The following is a 22,105-nucleotide window of genomic DNA, read 5'->3' on the forward strand; positions in this document are numbered from 1 at the left end:
TGTATGAGCATTTGTTTGTAATTGATTGCACCAAATCATGCATGCATTTCCTGTGATGAAGTGGCTTTATTGCACACTAAAAGGGATATATTCATTCATTCATTTTCTATTTGGCTTAGTCCCTTTATTAATCAGGGGTCGCCACAGCGGAATGAACCGCCAACTTCTCCAGCATATGTTTTACATCCATACACACTCATTCACACATTTCTACACTATGGACAATTTAGCCTACCCAATTCACCTGCAGCATGTCTTTGGACTGTTGGGGAAACCGGAGCACATGGAGGAAGCCCACGCCAACACGAGAACATGCAAACTCCACACAGAAGTGCCAGATTAATTACTTATTAAAAAGTTGATGAGCAAACCCAGATTAATTTAGAACTGTTTAAAGCAAATGTTTACTAAATCTTTAAAGTAAGCAAATCGGTTTAAATAGGTTAACTCACTTTTTTTTAAGTAAAGTCAATGAATTAATTAAAAAGGTAAGTAAAGTCGAGTCAAGTAATCACTTTAAAATCGATTTAGTGATCAATTAATTTGAACAGCCTCGTAAAAATCAAAGGTGTTACATTACTGCAAAATTAAAAGGCTAATGAAAATGAATATGCTCAGTTTTTTAGTTTACTTTACCGCCACTAGAGGAAGACAAAGTGCGACCTTTTTTATCTGACAACATAATTCCTTCATTATTCATTCATTCATTCATTCTTTTTCCTGTCGGCTTAGTCCACAGGTGTCAAACTCAGTTCCAAAAGGGCCGCAGCTCTGCACAGTTTAGTTCCAACCCTAATCAAACACACCTGGTCAAACTAATTGAGTCCTTCAGGCTTGTTTGAAACCTACAGGTAAGTGTGTTGGAGCAGGGTTGGAACTAAACTGTGCAGGGCTTCGGCCCTCCAGCAATTGAGTTTGACACCCCTGGTTTAGTCCCTTTATTAATCCGGGGTCTCCACAGCGGAATGAACCGCCAACTTATCCAGCACATTTTTACGCAGCGGATGCCCTTCCAGCCCATATTAATATTGCTCATTTATGACATTTAATTAGAAAAGTGGCAGTTTTATTTATTTAATACATGGAAACATTTAATTAATAATATTATTTAATTATATATTTATTTAATACACTGTACTACAGGAAACAGGCGTGTCGAGCCTATTTGGCTCATTCAGAACTCAAAGTGCTTTGCTTGTCTATACCTTACCATATTAGTCAAACATTTTTAAATGTATTACTATTCAATTATTACTTATAAATGTAATAAAAATAATAATAATTATTAATAATAATAATTTATAATAAGCTGACAAGAAAATGAATGAGTTCGTGTGTATGTGTGTGTTTGTGTGTGAGAGAGAGGGAGAGAGAGAGAGAGAGAGAGCGAAAGAGCGAAAAGGAGGGGGCGGGGCTTCCTAATCCCTTCAGTAACACTGAACAGCCCTTCAGTGAACTGAGCTGAAGACAAAAATCACATCCAGAAACACGGCAGACACGGGCCAGGCAGAAACACTGAAGGAAATGAGTCCACACGTCCCCACTATTGAGTCAAAACCCTGATTATTTTGGATCTGCTCGAGTTTTAGCCAGGAAAACCGAAGCGTTCATCTGTTAACGTTAGCGGGTGAGTGAACTCAACTGACCTGACAAGAACTCCACAAAGAAACAACCACCTTTATTACATTGAAGTTCATAAATGATGCATTTAAAGTTGTGGTTTATCAATTTGTTAACCCGCTTATCTGTTTTCATATGTGTGTTTTATTTGCAGGTCAAGATGATTCCACACAGAGAGTTTCCGTTGCCTGATTAAACCCTTTTTTCATCCTACAGTTACAGTTTAACGGCAGATTTTTTGTGGAGAATTTAAACATTTTCCCGCTCGACTTTATGGCGTTTTTAGTGAAGAAGAAGAAGTTTAAGTTTCAGACTCATGTTACTCTGGAGGAGCTGACAGCGGTTCCCTTCGTCAATGGAGTTTTGTTCTGCAAAATCAGATTGCTGGATGGAGGAGACTTCACTGCTTCATCATCCAGGTAAAACATCATCTTCATCATCCTTAAGGGCGAATATGAAATTAGTCGTGGTTAATTAAACGGGCTACGATCAGTGATTGAGATAAAGTTGGTTTATATTCACACATTTGTTCAGTGACAACTTGTGACAAGGTCACCATATTGATTACCATGGTATACTTTGATTATTCGGCCTGAAATAATATGCAAGTTTGACTTCAAAACTATAATTTGGCACTATTTAATTGACTGTGAGCAATGTTGTACTTTGTCTTTGGTTGCTAAAATGGGTTTACAGGCATTATTTAGTTGTGAGGGAATAATGTTTTACTTTGATTGTCTTTGGTTGCTAAAATGTTTAAAATAAATGGGTTTACAGGCAATATTTAGTTGTCAGTGCATAATGTTGTACTTTGATTGTCTTTGGTTGCTAATATGGTTGTTAAAATGTTTAAAATAAATGGGTTTACAGGCTACAATTAGTTGTCAGTGCATAATGTTGTAATTTGATTGTCTTTGGTTGCTAATATGGTTGCTAAAATGTTTAAAATAAATGGGTTTACAGGCAATATTTAATTGTCAGTGAATAATCTTGTGCTTTGATTGTCTTTGGTTGCTAATAAGGTTGTTAAAATGTTTAAAATGAATTGGTTTACAGGCATTATTTAGTTGTCAGTAAATAATCTTGTACTTTGATTGTCTTTGGTTGCTAACAAGGTTGTTAAAATGCTTAAAATAAATGGGTTTACAAGCAATATTTAATTGACAGTGAATAATGTTTTACTTTGATTGTCTTTGGTTGCTAATATGGTTGCTAAAATGTTTAAAATAAATGGGTTTACAGGCAATATTTAGCTGACAGTGAATAATGTTGTACTTTGATTGTCTTTGGTTGCTAATATGGGTTTACAGGCACTATTTAATTGACAGTGAATAATCTTGTACTTTGATTGTCTTTGGTTGCTAATAAGGTTGTTAAAATGCTTAAAATAAATGGGTTTACAAGCAATATTTAGCTGACAGTGAATAATGTTGTACTTTGATTGTCTTTGGTTGCTAGTGTGGTTGCTAAAATGTTTAAAATAAATGGGTTTACAGGCAATATTTAGTTGTCAGTGAATAATCTTGTACTTTGATTGTCTTTGGTTGCTAAAATGGGTTTACAGGCACTATTTAATTGACAGTGAATAATCTTGTACTTTGATTGTCTTTGGTTGCTAGTGTGGTTGCTAAAATGTTTTAAAAAATGTGTTTACAGGGAATATTTAGCTGACAGTGAATAATCTTGCGCTTTGATTGTCTTTGGTTGCTAGTATGGTTGCTAAACTGTTTAAAATAAGTGGGTTTACAGGCACTATTTAGTTGACAGCGAGTAATCTTGTACTTTGTCTTTGGTTGCTAATATGGTTGATAAAATGTTTAAAATAAAAGGGTTCACAGGCACTAATTACTTGGCAGGAAGAAATAATTTAAATATAATCAGATTGATTATCATACCTTACTCTTTGTTGTATTTTAATAAGTTTGTGAGCTTGCAAAAGTTCTGAAAAGCATTAGTGTTTTCTGCATGAATATCATGGTTTGGTTTGGTTTTCAGTTTCAGTACTGGGGTATTGCCACCTGATGCCTTGTATCACTATATCAACACAAACATATTTTTTTAATTGTGCAAATTATATCACTTGTTGCTTTGAGTTAAGCATAACCCTCTTGTGGTGTTACTTTAGTAGATACTAAAGTGCTTTAGTATTTTTAAGTGGTTTATTTGTATTTTACACGTTCATATTTTAGAAACTTTGTAACATCTTGTCATTTTATTGCTTTTTACTTATTTAGATGTTTATTAAATCAACGTTATAGTATTTTTTTCAAATTTCTTCATATTTTTGATATATATGATCACATTTTATTTTTATTTTTAACTTGAAATTAAATCTTTTTCTTTAAAGATTTTCTGTAGTTTCAGATTTATTTTTCCATTATAATCCACTATACTGTAATAAATAAGCACCTTCTGGCTATATACACGTGCTGTGAGATTAAAAATATTCTACATTTAAATTAATTTGATCATTATTTTAGTTCTAGCAGTTCTGAAGGGTTGGTTCGGTTGCCAATGTCAGTTGCTAAGACTTTCTGAGTATTATTTGCATTCGGCTATGAGGTTGCTAGGATATTCCGGCTAGTTGCTAAGGATTAATTAGATGCTTTATTCATGATTTTAGGAATGCTTTATATCCGTGCAGTTACTCATAGTGTTCAGTACTAAAGCAGGTTGTTTAAATCACTTTCCTATAAAGATCCTTGAATGTTTCTGATCTGCTGCTTTGAAACGGCTGTGTGAGGTTGTTGATCATGACATGTGATCAGAGGGAAGTGAAGATCATTTCCAGATGCGCTGTCTGTTCAATTGTATTTTTTGCAGTATAAAGTCTGTCTGTTTTTCCCACTTTTAACCTTTCTTTATCGTCATTATGAGCTCGGCTTGTATTGTAAATGCAATTTTATTATTTTCTTTAAAGTGCAGTTTCATGCATAATCTAGATATTGCATTTTATGGTTGTTCTTAGTGTAACTTGTGACTTATTTCAACCTGGTCTCTCACATTACTGAAGCTTTATTTGTCCTGTAAATGCACTAGTAAAGTGCAGTTGTAAAGTCAGTCTTGAAGTATGCATAATAAAACCTTTTTTCAAGTGTGATATACTGAAAGCTTGGTTGTTTTTCAGGCTTTCTGGTGTCTCTGCACAACAGGAAAGATTCACTGAGTTGTTTTATACAGTAGTTTTTTCCACTTATGTGCTCCAGGATCACTGTCAGTGTTTGTAAATTCTCTCTGCTGGAGTTTAGTGTTTAGAGTCAGATTATTATGAGGTGGATTTTTGCATTAATATGGTACAGATACACTACCGCTCCAAAGTTTTAGAACTGTATTTTACAATTTAAAAAAAAGTATTATTAAAGACACATCTTCTGCTAACCAATCCTGCATTTGTTTGATCCAAAGTACAGTACAAATGGTAAAAATAGGGATGCTCTGATCAGGATTTTTGGTATGAAGATACAAGATGTGCAGCACCAGAAACTACGAATACTGGAAGCCTGTGCTGGCATTTCTCCTGTAGTGTTGCTATCAGTGTGTGAAGAGTGGGAGAAGAGGTTTGCATTGACAATCCAACAAAATGGGCAGCACATTGAACACATTTTATAAGTGGTCAGAAACTTGTAAATAACTCATAAAAGATGAAAGTTACACTAAAACCAAGCACATCATTGTTTTTCTTGGGAAATTCCCAATAAGTTGAATGTGTCAAATGACCAACAAAAGTTGGATTCAAGATGGCCGACTTCAAAATGACCACCATGGTCACCACCCATCTTGAGAAGTTTGCCCCCTCACATATGCTAATGTGCCACATACAGGACAATAATATCACCAACCATTCCCATTTTATTAAGGTGTATCCATATAAATGGCCCACCCTGTGCAAACACTGACAGCTGCCACCTTCCCCAATTCCGTACTAGACCAGACCCCAACTTGAACAGGTCTCCCAGTATTCAGTGGCGAAACGAAAAGCAGCATCCATAAACATCCTGTGCACTTTAACCCTGAATTTCTGTATTTTAAAACAGGACTCAAAGCCTCTTTTCTAAATAAAAGTATTACTTTCTATAATATTTTCACAAAAAAAAGCATATACTTAGGGCTGTGCAATTAATCGAAAATCCGATTTCGATTTCGGCTTCTAACGATTATGAAAAACCATTAATTGAGATAAACGATTATTCCATCATATACTGCCTCCTTTCCAGTTCCACGTGAAAGTGACTAAAAGCATGTGCTGTAATGCAACTTTTGCAGCATGGGATGCGCATCATTCATATTTTTAAAGCGCGAAAGAGCACATGTTGTTGTGTGTGTGCGCGCTGAGCTTAGCCTCGGACAGGTTGTGTGTGTGTGTGTTTGTGTGTGTGTGTTTGTGTGTGTGGGTGTGTGTCTGTGTTTGTGTGTCTGTGTTTGTGTGTGTGTGTGCGTGCGCACCGCGCTTAGCCTCGGACAGCAGAGCACACGCACATCTAACGGCATCTTAATGCGAGCACTTTAATGGTCAAATACAGGCACACTGTTTAGTGATTATTTATATTAATCCTCATTTGTGTAATAAACAAACAAGTTGAGAATCAAAAGACACGTGAAAGATAAACCATATCGGAACCGCACTATTCTTAAAGTGACAGAGTGCGATATTCCTGCTGCTGTTTTTATTATTAATCAAACAACAAAAGGACAAAATCCACTCACTGCTCTTGACTGAAGGACTTTTGTAGTTAAAGTTTTTTTCTTACAGTGAAGATGCTTAAAGCCCAGTTTAAACATAACAGATTTAATAACTCATTTCTAATAACTGATTTCTTTTATCTTTACTAGATATTTTTCAAGATACTAGTATTCAGCTTATAGTGACATTTAAAGCCCTAATTAGAGTAAATAGTCAAGTCATTATGTAACAGTAGTTTCTTCTGTAGACAATCAAAAATATATATTGCTTAAGGGGGCTAATAATATTGAGCTATTAAAATAAGTTTCAAAAAATTTAAACCAGATTTTTTTCTAGCTGAAATAAAACAAATGAGCCTTTCTCCAGAAGAATAAATATTATAGGAAATACTGTAAAAAAAATTGCTCTGTTAAACATAATTTGGGAAATATTTGCATATAAAAATAAATTCACAGAAGGGCAAATAATTTTGACTTCAACTGATAATCGTTTTGAATAATCGTGATTACAATTATGTCAAAAATAATCGTGATTATGATTTTCCCCATAATCGAGCAGCCCTGCATATACTGTTCTAAAAGCTTTTTCTTCAGATCATTTCTGATCTTTGGATCATTTTTATCATCAAAAATAATCATGACAAAATGACTCTGTGTTCAATAAATATTGCTAATAATAATAACAATAATAATAAACAGAACTTCATTAAATCTTTAATTATATAATTAAGTCCACAAACATAACAGGGCTCGAAATTAACTTTTTTACTTGGTAGCACCGGTGCTCCCAACTTCAAATATTTAGGAGCACCAGAAAAAATTTAGGAGCACCCACCAAAAATGATTGAGCACCGCTGCAAATTGTTTTTAAGGGATTTATTGTATTTTAAAACAACATTACTGACTGACTGACAAAAACCAGAAACAACTATCTAACTAATGCTGCGAAGACATTGATATTTGTGTGCAATAATTCCAAAATGAATGTCTAATAATTAGGCCATAGAATATTAATGATGATGAAAATGACAATAATAGTAACAATGAATTCCATTTCTCATTATGATACTGCCTTGAATGTGCATGAATGCAGGTTATCTGCTATAAAATGTCAGTTACTTTATGAAAAATAATTGTATAGTTTGCATCAAACAAAAATGAAGCATTGCAGTAAGAAATATTTATTTTGCACTATTGTTTTTATATGCATGTCAATTTAATAAATAATATTTCTGCTACAAAACAAACAAAAGATTATAATAAATCATTCAATTCAATGATGAAAGCTGCAAAGCAGTCATCAGTAAATAAATAAAAAAATAATATACACCTCAAACAAGAATAGACAAAAGAAAGTAAGTAAAGTCTCACTTCTATCACTCTTTAAAAGTTTTGGTTTCAGTTTGTGTCAATTTAAAGGTTCAGTCTGAGCTGATCTTCATTTTTCTGTGTTTGTGGAAAAGCAGGCGAGTCAGCCGACCCAATTTATGAGCAGGCAGAGCAGGATTCTTGCGCTAACCATCGGCGCAATACTGGTCTTTGTTATGAGCCGCAGTTTCAGTGTAAACTTAGTAAAGGCGAGCTTCTTTGGCGATTATATGTACAGTATTAGATTTGACTTTTAGCGGACATTTGCGCTGAACACGCAGTGAATGCAACGCATGAGATTCGGGCACCTTCTCCAAGAAGCGCGTACTCGATTGATCTCAGCTGGCGGATCATTATTCACCACGTGACGTGTCATGATCGCTCTCATCTGCGCCTCAACTTTAGGTGGGGTTTGCAAACCTGTGTGCTTTAAGTTTTTACTCTTCAGCCGTTTGTATTTCCCGTGTTCATAAAAGCTCCTTCCCTGTCATCTGACAGCGGAATACCTTGAGTGATTGACAGCTAATATGAACCAATATAGCGGCAGGGAAGAGCGATTCAGCACGTTTTTACAAAAAACCAAAGCAGGTTGCACTACAACCATTATCTGCAGTCGCACTAATGCTCCCAGATATATTATGAGGTCGCATAGATTAATTTTCGGGCGCATATGCGACCAAAATGGTCGCAATTTCGAGCCCTGCATAATAAAGTAGATTTAATTTTGTTTTGATTGACTGATCTGCTGTATTGTTGCTTGCATAGTTCTTAAAGATATAGTATATTTTTTTACGTCGTGTTTTTAACATTGTCATTTAGACCAAACACACATTCTCCTATTTCACACCTTTCAAACACAAACACACTACAACCTGCTTTTGTTTCAGTGGTTTTGTTGGCAGGGGGAAGTCAAATGGCAGACGGTAGATGGACAGAGACGTCAGTGAACCGCAGTGAGAGGAAGTCCACTGATTATACTCTAATATGTTTATCATCCAGCCGTGTGCATGTCTGGATTTTGAGGATGCTATTGAAATGCTAACAGAAACACCACAAAGGGAAAGTGGCATGTTTTGCAGGACGTTTGTGGATTAATGAGGTGTTTGGATTCACAAGTTCTCAGACACATGACAGGAACATCAGAGAGAGAGAAAAACAGGAGCAATGAGAGCAGCTGTTTCCTGCTGCCTGACCAAAAAAACTAATTTCCTTATTTAGGTAAAACATTTTTTTTTTGTTTGAGTCTTTAAACAGCTGAATTGTGGCATAAAATAATAATAATAAAAAATTTGTTTATATTAAGCTGCTTGGACACGACATGGTAAAAAGCGGTACAGAAATAAAGATGAATATAATTGGATTGAAAAAACTGCCATATTGTCAGGCATGTTATTTTTAACCCAAGAGGTGCGTCCCAAATTGCATACTTGTGCACTATTCTACGCCATTTTGTAGTATAAATGGTTTAAGTAGTGCATTTACACTGAAAACTCTATAAATGGTAAGTGCACTTTAATTACTCGGATGATGCACTCATTCAACCGATAAAGTGAAGTGTGTAATGATGGACACTTCACGCACTCAACGACCACAGCTTTGCCCACATAGCAGAAGGGGCGGAGCTATCGGGCACACATGTTGGATAACTTAATTTATTTTAGATTGTAAGAACATGATTCTCCTACAAGAGTGATTATAGCACCTCCCGACGGTGAATGCGGTTATACTCATGACAGGTATTATTTGGTAGTTTGGTCATTTATTTCACTAATTTGGCAACCGTCAAACGTCATCAAGGAAACGGTTTGAATTTGCACTTAGTAAAAAAACAGTGTTTCATTATGGACGACACTTAGGTCTATACGCCTGTATACATTTCTGAAGAAAGCGATATACAGTTGAAGTTAGAATTATTAGTCTCCCTGACTTATTAGCGCCCCTGTTTATTTTTTTTCTCAAATTTCTGTTTAATGGAGGGAATATTGTTTCAGCACATTTCTAAGCGTAATAGTTTTAGAAACCCATTTCTAATAACTGATTTATTTTATATTTGTCATGATGACAGTAGGAAGGGCATCCTCTGCGTAAAAACTTGCTGCATAAGTTGGCGGTTCATTCCGCTGTGGCGACCCCGGATTAATAAAGGGACTAAGCCGACAAGAAAATGATTGAATGAATGAAGACAGTAAATAATATTTTACTTGATATTTTTCAAGACACATCTGTATAGTTTAAAGTGACATTTAAAGGCTTAACTAGGTTAATAAGGTGAACTAGGCAGGTTAGGGTAATTAGGCAAGTTATTGTATAACGATGGTTTGTTCTGTAGATTATCGAAAAAAAAATGAGCTTAAAGGGGCTAATAATTTTGTCCCAAAATTGTTTTTTAAAAAAATGTAAAACTGCTTTTATTCTAGCCGAAATAAAACAAATAAGACTTAAAAAAACATTATTAGACATACTGTGAACATTTCCTTGCTCTGTTAAACATCATTTGGGAAATATTAAAAATCAAAAGGGGGCTAATAATTCTGACTTCAACTATACATCCTAGGGGGTACGTTTTGTCTTGAATCCACCAGAGGTCGCTGTTTATGCTTTTTCATATCTCAAATTTCTCTCACGAGTACCATTCGTGCCTGCTCCTCTCATGTAAATCCACCAGTGGCCGCTGTCGACTGACTGACTGACTGACCATCCGACTAATTGACTTCCCCTACCCACTCTTATCCATAACCCCAACCGACAGTTTTTTCAAAAGCAATCCGGAAATATTTTTACCACATTTTCAGTTTTTACCACCTTCTCACTCTGTTATTTACTTGTTTATTTTATTTTTTGCATTTTTTTTTTTTTTTTATCTGATCTCTCGAACCGTTCTTTGCTGGATGTAACCTCTTTGTCGCAGTCAACTCCGGTCACCTCCCAAGTTTGCCGACATACGCTGTGAGCTACTGGGCAAACTGGTAACAGTGGAAAAACCTTCCACATGGAGGTAAACGGTCAGATGGTTGCGTGAAAAGGAGCAGAAGCTGGCGGTGACATCATACGGCCTTGTAGTATTCTTTTTAAAAATTAAATGCAGCCTTGTGTAGCCCTGGCTTTGTAATTCGCGCTCTCCTGAACTGTATACAAGTGTACGTTTTCACAGTGTCTGTGTTGTTTTTTATTCATTTTCATAAATGACACTATGAATATGTTTTACCTTCAGAAGAGTTAAGAAAGTAATATTTGGTAGAATAAACCTATTTTTTTATTCACAACAAATCAACGAAGCATTTATCAATCTCACTGATTTTTTTGAAAAATAATCAAATAAAACAAAACAAAAATTGTTGCAAATGACAATACTTTTGTAATCAGACAATACAAAATGTAATGAGACCTTAATGGAAAATACATATGTCTCTCACATTTTTTTGCAATTAAAATATCAATTAAATTATTCTGTTTTCATTAAGTTGCAACAAACATTAGTATGTATAGACAGAATTTTACCAGTGGCCGCTGTCGACTGACTAACTGACCTACCGATTGACTTCCCCCACCCACTCTTTTCCATAAACCCAACCGACAGTGTTTTCAAAAGCAATCCAGAAAAAAAGAAAAGCCCTCGCAGCCGCCTGATTTTTACCACGTTTTCAGATCTTACCATGTTCTCACCCTGTTATTTACTTGTTTATTTTATTTTTTGCATTTAAAAAAATATCTGATCTCTCAAATCGGTCTTCGCCAGACTAGAACCTCGTCGTCACGCTCACCTTCGCTCCACCTCCCAAGTACGCCGATATACACGGCGAGCTACTGGGCAAACTGTTAACAGTGGAAAAGCCATCCATATGGACTAAAACGGTCAGCTTTGCGCGAAAAGGAACAGAAGCGGGCGACGACGTCCAACGGCCCTGTAGCATTCGTTTTAAAAATGAAATTCAGCCTTGCGTAGCTCTGGCTATGTAATTCATGCTCTCCAGAAATGTATACGAGTGTATATGTTTGTATACGTTTTCAGTGTCCGTGTTGGTTTTTATTATTTTTTACAAATGACACTATGAATATGTTTTACCTTCAGAAGAGTGAAGAAAGTAACATTTGATAGAATAAACCTATTTTTATTCACAACAAATCAACGAAGCATTTATTATTCTGAATGATTTAAAAAATAATAATAATAATAAAACAAAACAAAACAAAAATTGTTACTAATGACAGTACTTTTGTAATCAGACAATACAAAATGTAATGAGACCTTAATGGAAAATACACATCTCTTACATTTTTAACAATTAAAATATCAATTAAATTATTCTGTTTTCATTAAGCTGCAACAAACATTCATATGTACTGACAGGATTCCCCGTATGGTTACAAAAACATTTGATTTAATACATGAAAAATGTCATTTGTAAACAGTAGAGCGAATTGAGTTTGAGCTGGTTCAGGGAATTAATTTCGGCTGCTGATTACAATAAACTTGCTTTTAATTGTATATTCATGGAGATATATTTCTGGAATTTTTCTCTGCCTTAAAATTTGATGTATTTTCCATCTTTTGTTTCCATGATAGCATCAACTACATTTCAAAGAACAAGACGATTGCTGTTTTCACGATGCCATTCTTTAAATAGTGTCGGGACCTATTTTGAAATGACTCAAACATTTGTTAAAATACCCCCCAGACACATAAATGCAGATTGCTATTTGTAGAAATGCAGCATTTCCCACGAATAGAAGTTTCATGTTGAGTGGCCGATCGTTAACCAGCCTCATAATTAGGAGGGTTTGGCCTGTCGTTAAATTAAAAGCATCACGGTCTCACTCCTCATACGCCCGCATGAGCGCAGAGACAGCATGGATTTAGATGGGTTACTAATTTCGTACATTCACCAAAACACTATAACAGCTGATATTTATAGCGGTTATGAAAGCAAAGCTCTGAAAATTGTAATGTACTGTAAGTTGTAATCATCAGGTTCTGTGCGGTGTGTCCAACCAAATGTAAAAATGTCATTGTCAAAATGATTTTAAATTGACCTCTGGATGAGTAAACAGTTAATTTCTTTAAAGAAATAGTGCAAAATGTAATATTTTACCTAAAAGTTATGGTTAAAAGTGCTTTATTTAATTTGCATCCCAACATTACTTTTTTCATCATGCATATTCCAGAAATTTACCTTTTTTTGAACTATCCTTTTAAGGAATTTTCAAAGTTGCATCTGCTGTTTTATCTTTACTCAGTAGTGCCGCCTTACTGGAAAGGTTAACCATAAAAAGCTCAAACCACTGGGTGTGTGATATCGGCCACACTGCTAGGCTTTTGCCACAAGTGCAGTTTTTCTCTCATTTGTGAGACCTATGTTTTTACCCAGCATTCACTCTGAACCCTGTCAGAACGTACAAACCGTTTAAGCTTTAGACAAATGAGCCACTGCAGTTTACAGGTACTCATGATTACAGCACTTCAAAGATGAACCATATTCAGGGCTCGAAATTAACCTTTTTGCTTGGTAGCACCGGTGCTTCTAACTTTAAAAATGTAGGTGCATCAGCCAAAATTTAGTCACACCCACCAATTATGAGCACCGTTACTACAAGTATTATATAAAAATATTTATTGCATTTGAAGTCAACACTAATCAAACTAACAAGCAAAAAAATAATAATATATATATATATATATATATATATATGTGTGTGTGTGTGTGTGTGTGTGTGTGTGTGTGTGTGTGTTCTTGTTTTTATATCCCGGTGGGGACTTAAACCTGACTGCACACAGCCTCATGGGGACTCATGTCACCGTGGGGACCTAAATTGAGGTCCCCACGGGCAAAGCCTCACTAGCCCCTCCCAAATAGTGTTAGGACACACCCCATGCATTTTCTCTAATGTCCTCTTGGGGATCATTTTCAAGAGAATATTCTGTGTGACTGTGTATCTATGCGCCCCTGGGGGTCACACAGAATATTGCAGTCCCCACCACGTCATTGTTCTGGAAAAGTGTGTCACTTTGTCTCCACTCTATAGCGCCCCCTTACTTGTCTTCAATTATTACATTAACTGTTGATTGACCAGCATAAAAACTATTTAATACAATACATTACAAGGCATTAACTGATTAGAATATATTAGATATGTTAAAAAATTATGCTCTTTATGCAATTTATTGTAGATCTAACAACAGATTCCAAATATCCATTATGTGTTCAGGATATAAATATCCATTATTGATAAATAAATCAAAAGGAGCATAGCCAGTATTTCACTCTTGTATTAATACATTACCAGTTAAGGTTAAAATATTTTAGTGTGGTTTATTGTAATACTCAGTTCATATGCAATGGTATTACTGTATGCATCTATATTTAAAAAACTAAAGTTTGGCTTTGCCTAGATTAGCCTACATTTTATTAAAATAAACACAGGGTTTATTTCTTCCTTCAGACTTTAATGAGAAAATCACTATTGACTGTAAATGAGAACACAGAGAACAGACTTGTGTCCTTATGGAGACCTATAGCCAGGTTAGCTTGGAAGAATGAATGATGCGAGAACACAGAACATAAACAAAATATACCTGGCCCGGCTGAACCATGTTACTATTAAACATGGGTCAAAAAATTAAGTTTTGACCTACTGTTAGGTTGAATTGGTCGGCTACAGTAGGCTACATCTGTCTTTGTGAAGTTTAAGCATGTGAACAATGTGAAATAAATAGATCTGAATAAAGTTTAAAAACCTGTTCCAGCATCAAGACAGGGCTGCTATAGGGAATGAGCAAGTATAGGGGCAATGGCTGATTCAAGCATGCTGTAGTGTCTGCGTTACACAAGGAGCAGCAAAAAGGCCAAAGTGCAGGACCGGTCATCACAGTACACAAGTTTTAGCTTAGTCCTTTTAGCAGAGCTGTCAATGGATATAGCATCTGCTTCAAGAGGGCCAGTACTTCTTACATCAGGTGCCTGGAAATGATGGGCTTCTGCCATAAACATAGCAGCACATTGACTTCTGTGATTCCAAATGTTAAATGTCTACAGGGACCAAATCGTTATGGTTTTTTACCCTCACAAGGGTTACATAAATCCTGGAAATAATGAACAATGTCTCTTTATCACAATAGTCTATGGGAATTTACATGTACAGTAGATTTACATACATAAAACATTTTATTTCTAAGTTAAGGATTTCTGTATATTCTTTCAAGAATTATGGGAGTATTAAATTATGGAAGACACTTTTATGTCATCCTAAAGGTGGATCTAGCTTAAGAGAAGGCAGTAGCAACAGAAGTGCTGACATGGTTTCAGACCTTGTCTAGAACATTACAACTAAGTGTGAAAAGAGAGATAGTTTGCTTTTATTTTAAGGATGCCGTTAATGAGCTTCAAAATTAATACAGACTGTTTCTCAGGACATCAAGGAGAACAACAGCTCTGAATCACTTTCTGTTCTGTTTTACACCTTTCATTTCAATCACTTCTAAGTATCTAAGTAAACTGTGCATTTAAATAACACATTAATAACAGTAAACAACTTCAGTTACTTCTGGTGTTGTGTTGAAATAATTTGAAACTAGCAGGAAGAATCAGGTTCATGGACCTACAGTATGAGGCCATCTTTAGATGTCAGCTCTCTCCCTCCACACAGTAAAGTGTAGATAGGATACAAGGCCGGCCGGAACTGCAAATACACATCAATACAGAAGCATTTTTTATGACACTGTATAATAATAATTTATATTTTTACAGTACTGTGACGGTTAGGGTGGTTGTAGACATTAATGAAATACTATTTATTGGGTAATTTAATAGATAATATAAATCATATTCGTTAACTTCCGGCCACAAACGTATCTGATCCAGCAACAACCCCTCCACACTCTTGCTTCACTCGCTCTGCTGCTAGACTCTCTTTAAGAGCAGTGTAGGTGCTGTGAGGCTCTCTGGAGCTACCATCACGTAAGCTATTATACCTGCTCAGGAATATTCCCACAAACCATTTCATTTAGCCACACTTTCTATTAGATAGGCCTGTGATGTGCTGGTATCAGTAGTTGAAGATGAACAAACCATTTTAAGGGCCTTGCATGTATTTAGGCCTGTTTGCCTTAAAGAATACCATAAAGATGTAGTTAGATGGTATTACATGCTCATATTAAATTGACTGGACATATTAAAGAGTTTTGATAATGATGTTCAGATAAGTTGCAATAAACAGTAGTTTATTCCCTTTTAATAATAAAGTAATGGATGTATGTAGGTGTGCATGGTCAATTCATCACATCTAATAAATTTATGTGGTCCAAAATGTTAAATTACCAAATGTTGGTATTATAATAAAACATAATGGACACATAATGGCAGTTTATTCCGCTATGGCGACCCCAATCAGGGACTAAACATGAATGAATGAATGGAAACATAATAAAACACATGTTGTATTATTTACACCCTGACAGCAGGATTGAATGCCTTTATTTATTACAAGTGTTTGTAATAGTTAATGAATTTTTTTTTGTGAATTCTTTAAAAGTTGTAAATGGGATCCATTTATTTATGTTGTCAGAATACAGCATTTAATAATAAGGGGGTTCTTTGTATCTTAATTATAGCCTAACTTTTTTTCGTTAAGCTATTAAAATTCCCTTTAACCATTATGCATTTATTTAGTTAGAGCAAATATGTTCGGGTAATAAGCTGAATAATTTCCAGTAAAAGTTCGACTGACACATTAGAGCTGTCAGTGCTGCATTGCTGCTGAAGGCCATCCGCTGTATATGCATGCGCCAGACTGCGGTTCAGTCGGCGACCCGCGCTAAAGCAGCGCGGGAGTGTGACATTACACGTGACCGGAGATTTTGCGTCCCCACCGCGACCATCCCCTCCCCCCCACACACACACACCTGCAAAACAGCAGGACAGGGTCAGAGAGGATGCTGTGAGTAAAGGCGCGAAGACGTCAACATGTCTGAAGGACAGGTAAGTTTATGATTTGTACGATCACTTCAATATATTCGAATGTTTATGTATTGTTTGCAACTATATTATATCATAAAAATCGCGTTATTTTATGTCTCAAGCGCTTTTGATAATCGGCATAATCTCGAAGCTGCTTTGCAGAAAGTACAGATTAATGTATCAAACTGACAATAATATTAGTTAGGGTAACTTTAACTGTAACGTTAAAGTTAGATTCTTACGATCGCGTTTTAAGCCAAACGCTGGAATTGCTAAGAGATTTTGCAATTTAACTGTACATTAAACGTTTACTGTATTTGCTACATTTAAGTATAATCTTCGTTTACTTTTGAAATATTGTTTGAATTCATGTTCTTGCCAGGCTGCATATTTTTACCAAGATGTTTTGATCATTGTTGTTATTGTTAACGTTAGCGGCCTGCACGTGCAGCAGGCCTCTGGCAAGGCAAAATCTATTTACTTTATCCACAAAAATAGGAATGTTGTTCTTCAGTAATGCAAGAGACAATTTAAATTAATTCAGTACAATATTTCTAGTTTTATAAGGGAGTTTTATAGATTAAAAAAATGCTAATTTTCAGTCAAATGTCATGAATATGTCTAGTCTTATTTCACAGTGTTGAATATTTAATTATTGTCAAATTATACTACAGTATTGCAGTTGTAATGACAGTATAAGGTAATGTTAGAGCATGATGTTTGACTGATTATCACACTTGTGCTTGCAGGACGATAAAAGTGACAGATACTCTGGATGCACAGGTAATGTTAAGATCATGAATTGTCCTGTTAGCTAGTACTCAAAATAATCCTTACATATAAGAATCATACTCCACTTTTTGAGCCAGACTAACCTGAGTTTAACTTTGTTAGAGCACAACCTTTAAATAAAAGAAATATCCAGCATAATCGTGCATTATTTTAATGGTTAACTAAACATAGACATTATTTTTTAAGTGTTCTGTGTGTTGTTGATAAGGCTTTTGCTAAGTCTTCTGGATTTGTTATCCTATAGTGATATTTATTTTAAGGGTTTTAGAACTGTAACTAGTACAAGGAAACAAACCAAAAATGTATTGAAGTTTTACTGAAAGGAATGTTTTACTTTAGTATGAACAGCCATATTGGCATTGTTCATTGTCAACCTGAATAACATTCCTGTCTTCTGTGACAGAATTTGCAGTGGATGAGGTGACAGCTTGTGCTAAAGAAGAGACAAAGGTAAGCAGCCACTAGTGATTCATAGAACTGTATTTTTCAACATCTAAACTCTCCAAAGCCATCACAAGTCATTAGCCGCATTTCCATGGAGCTAGATTTGTTTTTTTATTATTCAATCAAAAATATTTAGTTTTAAAGTAAAATTAAGTATGTTGTAATTAAAGAATTAAAGATTTCAAATAAAAAACATGTTTATTTAAAAAACTTATGTCAATGATAATAAAATATTTTGGATTGCAAAAATAAACACTTGTCCTATTATGCAGTTACCACAATTTTCATTGCATACTCATTAATTTTGCTCTCTTTTCTGCTGTCTTTTATTGCACATCTAGAATCTTTGCTTGCAGGTTGAAAGATTTTGTTTGTGAGTTGAAAAGTTTTGAACCCTTGAATGCCGGGGTTAAATTTGTGTCTTTATTACTCAAACAAACATATGAAGTTTGACCAAAACTAGGTAGAATGCAATTAAAAAATTAAAGATTTAAAATAATAAAAAAACATTTATTTAAAAAAATTCACACAGCAAAAAATAAACTATTGCCATGTTATGCGGTTACCACCAGATTAATGCATTGTGTGCTCATTTATTTTGCTTTCGGTTTTGTTTCATTTTTTGCGAATCTAAAATTTTTGCTTTTGAGTTGAAAAGTTTTGCGAGTTGAAAACTGCAGCTCAGTGGGCGGGATCTTCTGAAACACCTTATTCTAGTAGTCATCTTGATTGAGGTCACCGGTTGGCCACGCCCATTACATTTTCGCGCGGTTGGAATGGACTGCCTTGCCTTCTGTGACAGGAGTGAGCTATGGCGAGCAGCAGGTCTTCTTCAAGGTAGGTTAACTGAAACTGTATAATAACTTGTGTATTACCATACATATTTCCCATCTAAATATGTTACGACTGCTAGTATTAAACTCTGTCTAGTCAGATTAGCTGTAAGTCCACCAATATAATCTGGATGCAGATGCGATGGAGAACACAGTTGTGCACGTCTCAGCTGTGCACATACTTTTGAACACATGTATTGTTTTATTTTTATATATATATATATATATATATCTTATATCTCTAATATATATATATATATATCTTGCACATATTTCATCTAATGTTAGTCAATCGAGAGTATTCATCAATATCACTGACTAGACAGAGTTTAGGAAAATGTGGATGGTAATATACAAGTTATTATACTTACCTTGAAGAAGACCTGTTGCTCGCTCTGGTCACTAAAGGAGTCCAGTACAATCGCGTGAAAACGTTATATATATATATATATATACATGAGATGGACTGTAAACTCATTTTTAAAAGGTAGATTTAGGTCGCTGCCACGATTTATGTTAAATTATAGCTGACAGGCATTTTTTAACATCCCTACTACTACTGTATTATTACTTAAACCGTATACCGTATAAAAATACGTATATGTTGGCAAATGCACTACTAAATAAATGTATCTTCTACACATGTCTTCCACATAAAAATATAATTTATACAGACACATGCTATAGTGCTTTACTATACTGCAGTAAAGTGTATTATACCATTTATGTAACAGTATTTTTGTTATTAAAAGCTACAGCTGGGAAATATTTTAGCTGAATTAATAAAATAAAATAAAACATTTATATTTCTTCAATGCAAAATAAATTCCAGAAAGGGAAACAATAAATGTATAAAAAATATATTTAAAATCACTTATAAAAAGTCAAAATCTACTATTGTCCAAATCCGACACAATTCCAGAAAATAATTCAACACACATCAGGTGGTGATTGAAGAGTTTAGTGAATAAATGTCTGGTCAGTCAGTGCAGATGTTGATGTCTAAGTAGACAATGCAGATGGAGACGCCTGTGGAATCATTGTGGATGTTGATTCGTTGATTTAAGACAGTGCAGATGTAAACGTCTGTGGAGTCAGCGCAGATGTGGACATCGGAGGAGTCAAAGCAGATGTTTTACGCCCGCTAAGACTGAGTGATCAACCTGTAAGGATAAATTGAAGAAACAGATGAGAAAATTGTTCTGATTAATGTAATATTTATAATCCACATATCTCTCGTGTCTATGTATTGTTGTTTTATAAATACATTTTTACTTTACAACTGATTTATACCAGTTCCTTTAAAGATCAAATATTTGCAACAATGCCTAAATTAATTATATAGCGAAAATCAACTGCAAACTGCCCTGTTACTTTTCAAAACGACTTCAACATTGTATATTGTGTTACTTACATTTGTAAACTCTTTACTAGCATGGTTTATCACTCAGTAACTGAGCATTTTTTAAGGAAATCAGAAAGCTTATTATGAAGTGTGCACCTCTCCAACGTTAATTCTTTACTAACATAATTGTTCCTGATATATATATATATATATATATATATATATATATATCTCCAGTAAAATCATTAATTACTGCTTTGTAATAAACCCAAAGATGTTAGTAACACATCAGTTATAATGTTGGGTTAGTGGTAAGTCAGTTTACAAATGTAGCGTGTTGAAGTAGTGCACATTTTACAACAATGTTCCTAATTCCCTCAACTAATGCTTTGCTAGAGATAAATCATGTTAGTAAAAAGTCTACAAACATGAATGACATGCCTGTTGAAGAATGTGAGTTGTTCAGTATTTGCTGCATTAAGTAACATTACTATTTGTATAAGTTTCCGTTAACAAAAATGTAGTATTACTGAATAAATGCTGTTTATTTAGTTATGTTATCTAGTCAGTGAACAAATACATTATTGTATTTGTCCATAAACATTGGCTAATAACATCAAGCTGTTAATATAAGGAGATACAATAGAACATGACTAAGTTAACGTTAACAAAGTTTATGCTAAACAAACTCGTTCACCATCATTTTTTAACTTATGCATTAATATGTTTAGTTAACATTAACAAAGATTAATTATTGCTTTACAGATATCCTGTTCATAATTAATTCAAGTTAACTAATGTATGAACTAACATTTATATGCGAAACGAAATATACTAAAATATTTGTCACGTTTGTAATGAAATATACATACACTGAGTTACTACATTTTCTAACAGTGGAGAATAAATATGATGCTCCAGTTTAAAGAGACAGTAGCTTTTGTCTGGAAACTAACTGAAGATTAATGGGTTGCCGAGAATGTATCCCAGTCTGTTTGCAGACCTACTGTACACCTGGCCATCATCTACAGACAAAAAGCCTGACTTTAATAATACATCAATGTATATTTTCCAAAATACGCTGGCCTTGCGTTGCCCTTTACAACTGTACAGTACTGATGGCCGACAGCTAATGTTAGTTTATCGAGAGAATTCAAAAATATCACTGACTAGACAGAGTTTAATACTAGCAGTCGTAACATATTTAGATGGGAAATATGTATGGTAATACACAAGTTATTATACAGTTTCAGTTAACCTACCTTGAAGAAGACCTGCTGCTCGCCATAGCTCGCTCCTGTCACAGAAGGCACGGCAGTCCATTCCAACCGCGCGAAAATGTAATGGGCGTGGCCAACCGGTGACCTCAATCAAGATGACTAATAGAATAAGGTGTTTCAGAAGATCCCGCCCACTGAGCTGCAGTTTTCAACTCGCAAAACTTTTCAACTCAAAAGCAAAAATTTTAGATTCGCAAAAAATGAAACAAAACCGAAAGCAAAATAAATGAGCACACAATGCATTAATCTGGTGGTAACCGCATAACATGGCAATAGTTTATTTTTTGCTGTGTGAATTTTTTTAAATAAATGTTTTTTTATTATTTTAAATCTTTAATTTTTTAATTGCATTCTACCTAGTTTTGGTCAAACTTCATATGTTTGTTTGAGTAATAAAGACACAAATTTAACCCCGGCATTCAAGGGTTCAAAACTTTTCAACTCACAAACAAAATCTTTCAACCTGCAAGCAAAGATTCTAGATGTGCAATAAAAGACAGCAGAAAAGAGAGCAAAATTAATGAGTATGCAATGAAAATTGTGGTAACTGCATAATAGGACAAGTGTTTATTTTTGCAATCCAAAATATTTTATTATCATTGACATAAGTTTTTTAAATAAACATGTTTTTTATTTGAAATCTTTAATTCTTTAATTACAACATACTTAATTTTACTTTAAAACTAAATATTTTTGATTGAATAATAAAGAAACAAATCTAGCTCCATACATTTCCACTGTTGAGCTAGTGCAAGCCAGGGCTTTTATCGGGCCGGGCTGAGCCAATAGTCA

At 34.7% G+C, this 22,105-nt stretch overlaps 1 protein-coding gene and 1 long non-coding RNA gene across 2 annotated transcripts in view; both read left to right on the plus strand.

Annotated features, from left to right (window-relative positions):
* Positions 1-1,429: 1,429 nt before the first annotated feature.
* The window catches only part of eeig1a (estrogen-induced osteoclastogenesis regulator 1a), a 97,024-nt gene continuing 76,348 nt past the window's right edge, over positions 1,430-22,105 (plus strand). Inside the window, exons 1-2 of the mRNA XM_087264158.1 lie at positions 1,430-1,627; positions 1,775-2,039. Coding sequence (XP_087120284.1) covers positions 1,894-2,039 — 146 coding nt within the window. The 5' untranslated portion in view covers positions 1,430-1,627; positions 1,775-1,893. The remainder of the gene's footprint in view (positions 1,628-1,774; positions 2,040-22,105) is intronic.
* LOC147842508 (uncharacterized) overlaps positions 16,588-22,105 on the plus strand; it is an 8,145-nt gene continuing 2,627 nt past the window's right edge. The window contains exons 1-3 of the long non-coding RNA XR_015497433.1: positions 16,588-16,640; positions 17,369-17,402; positions 17,815-17,861. This is a non-coding gene — a long non-coding RNA (uncharacterized LOC147842508). The remainder of the gene's footprint in view (positions 16,641-17,368; positions 17,403-17,814; positions 17,862-22,105) is intronic.

The sequence above is a fragment of the Danio rerio genome, chromosome 8 (assembly GCF_052040795.2).
Source record: "Danio rerio strain M-AB ecotype USA chromosome 8, GRCz13ab, whole genome shotgun sequence".
NCBI lineage: Eukaryota > Metazoa > Chordata > Actinopteri > Cypriniformes > Danionidae > Danio > Danio rerio.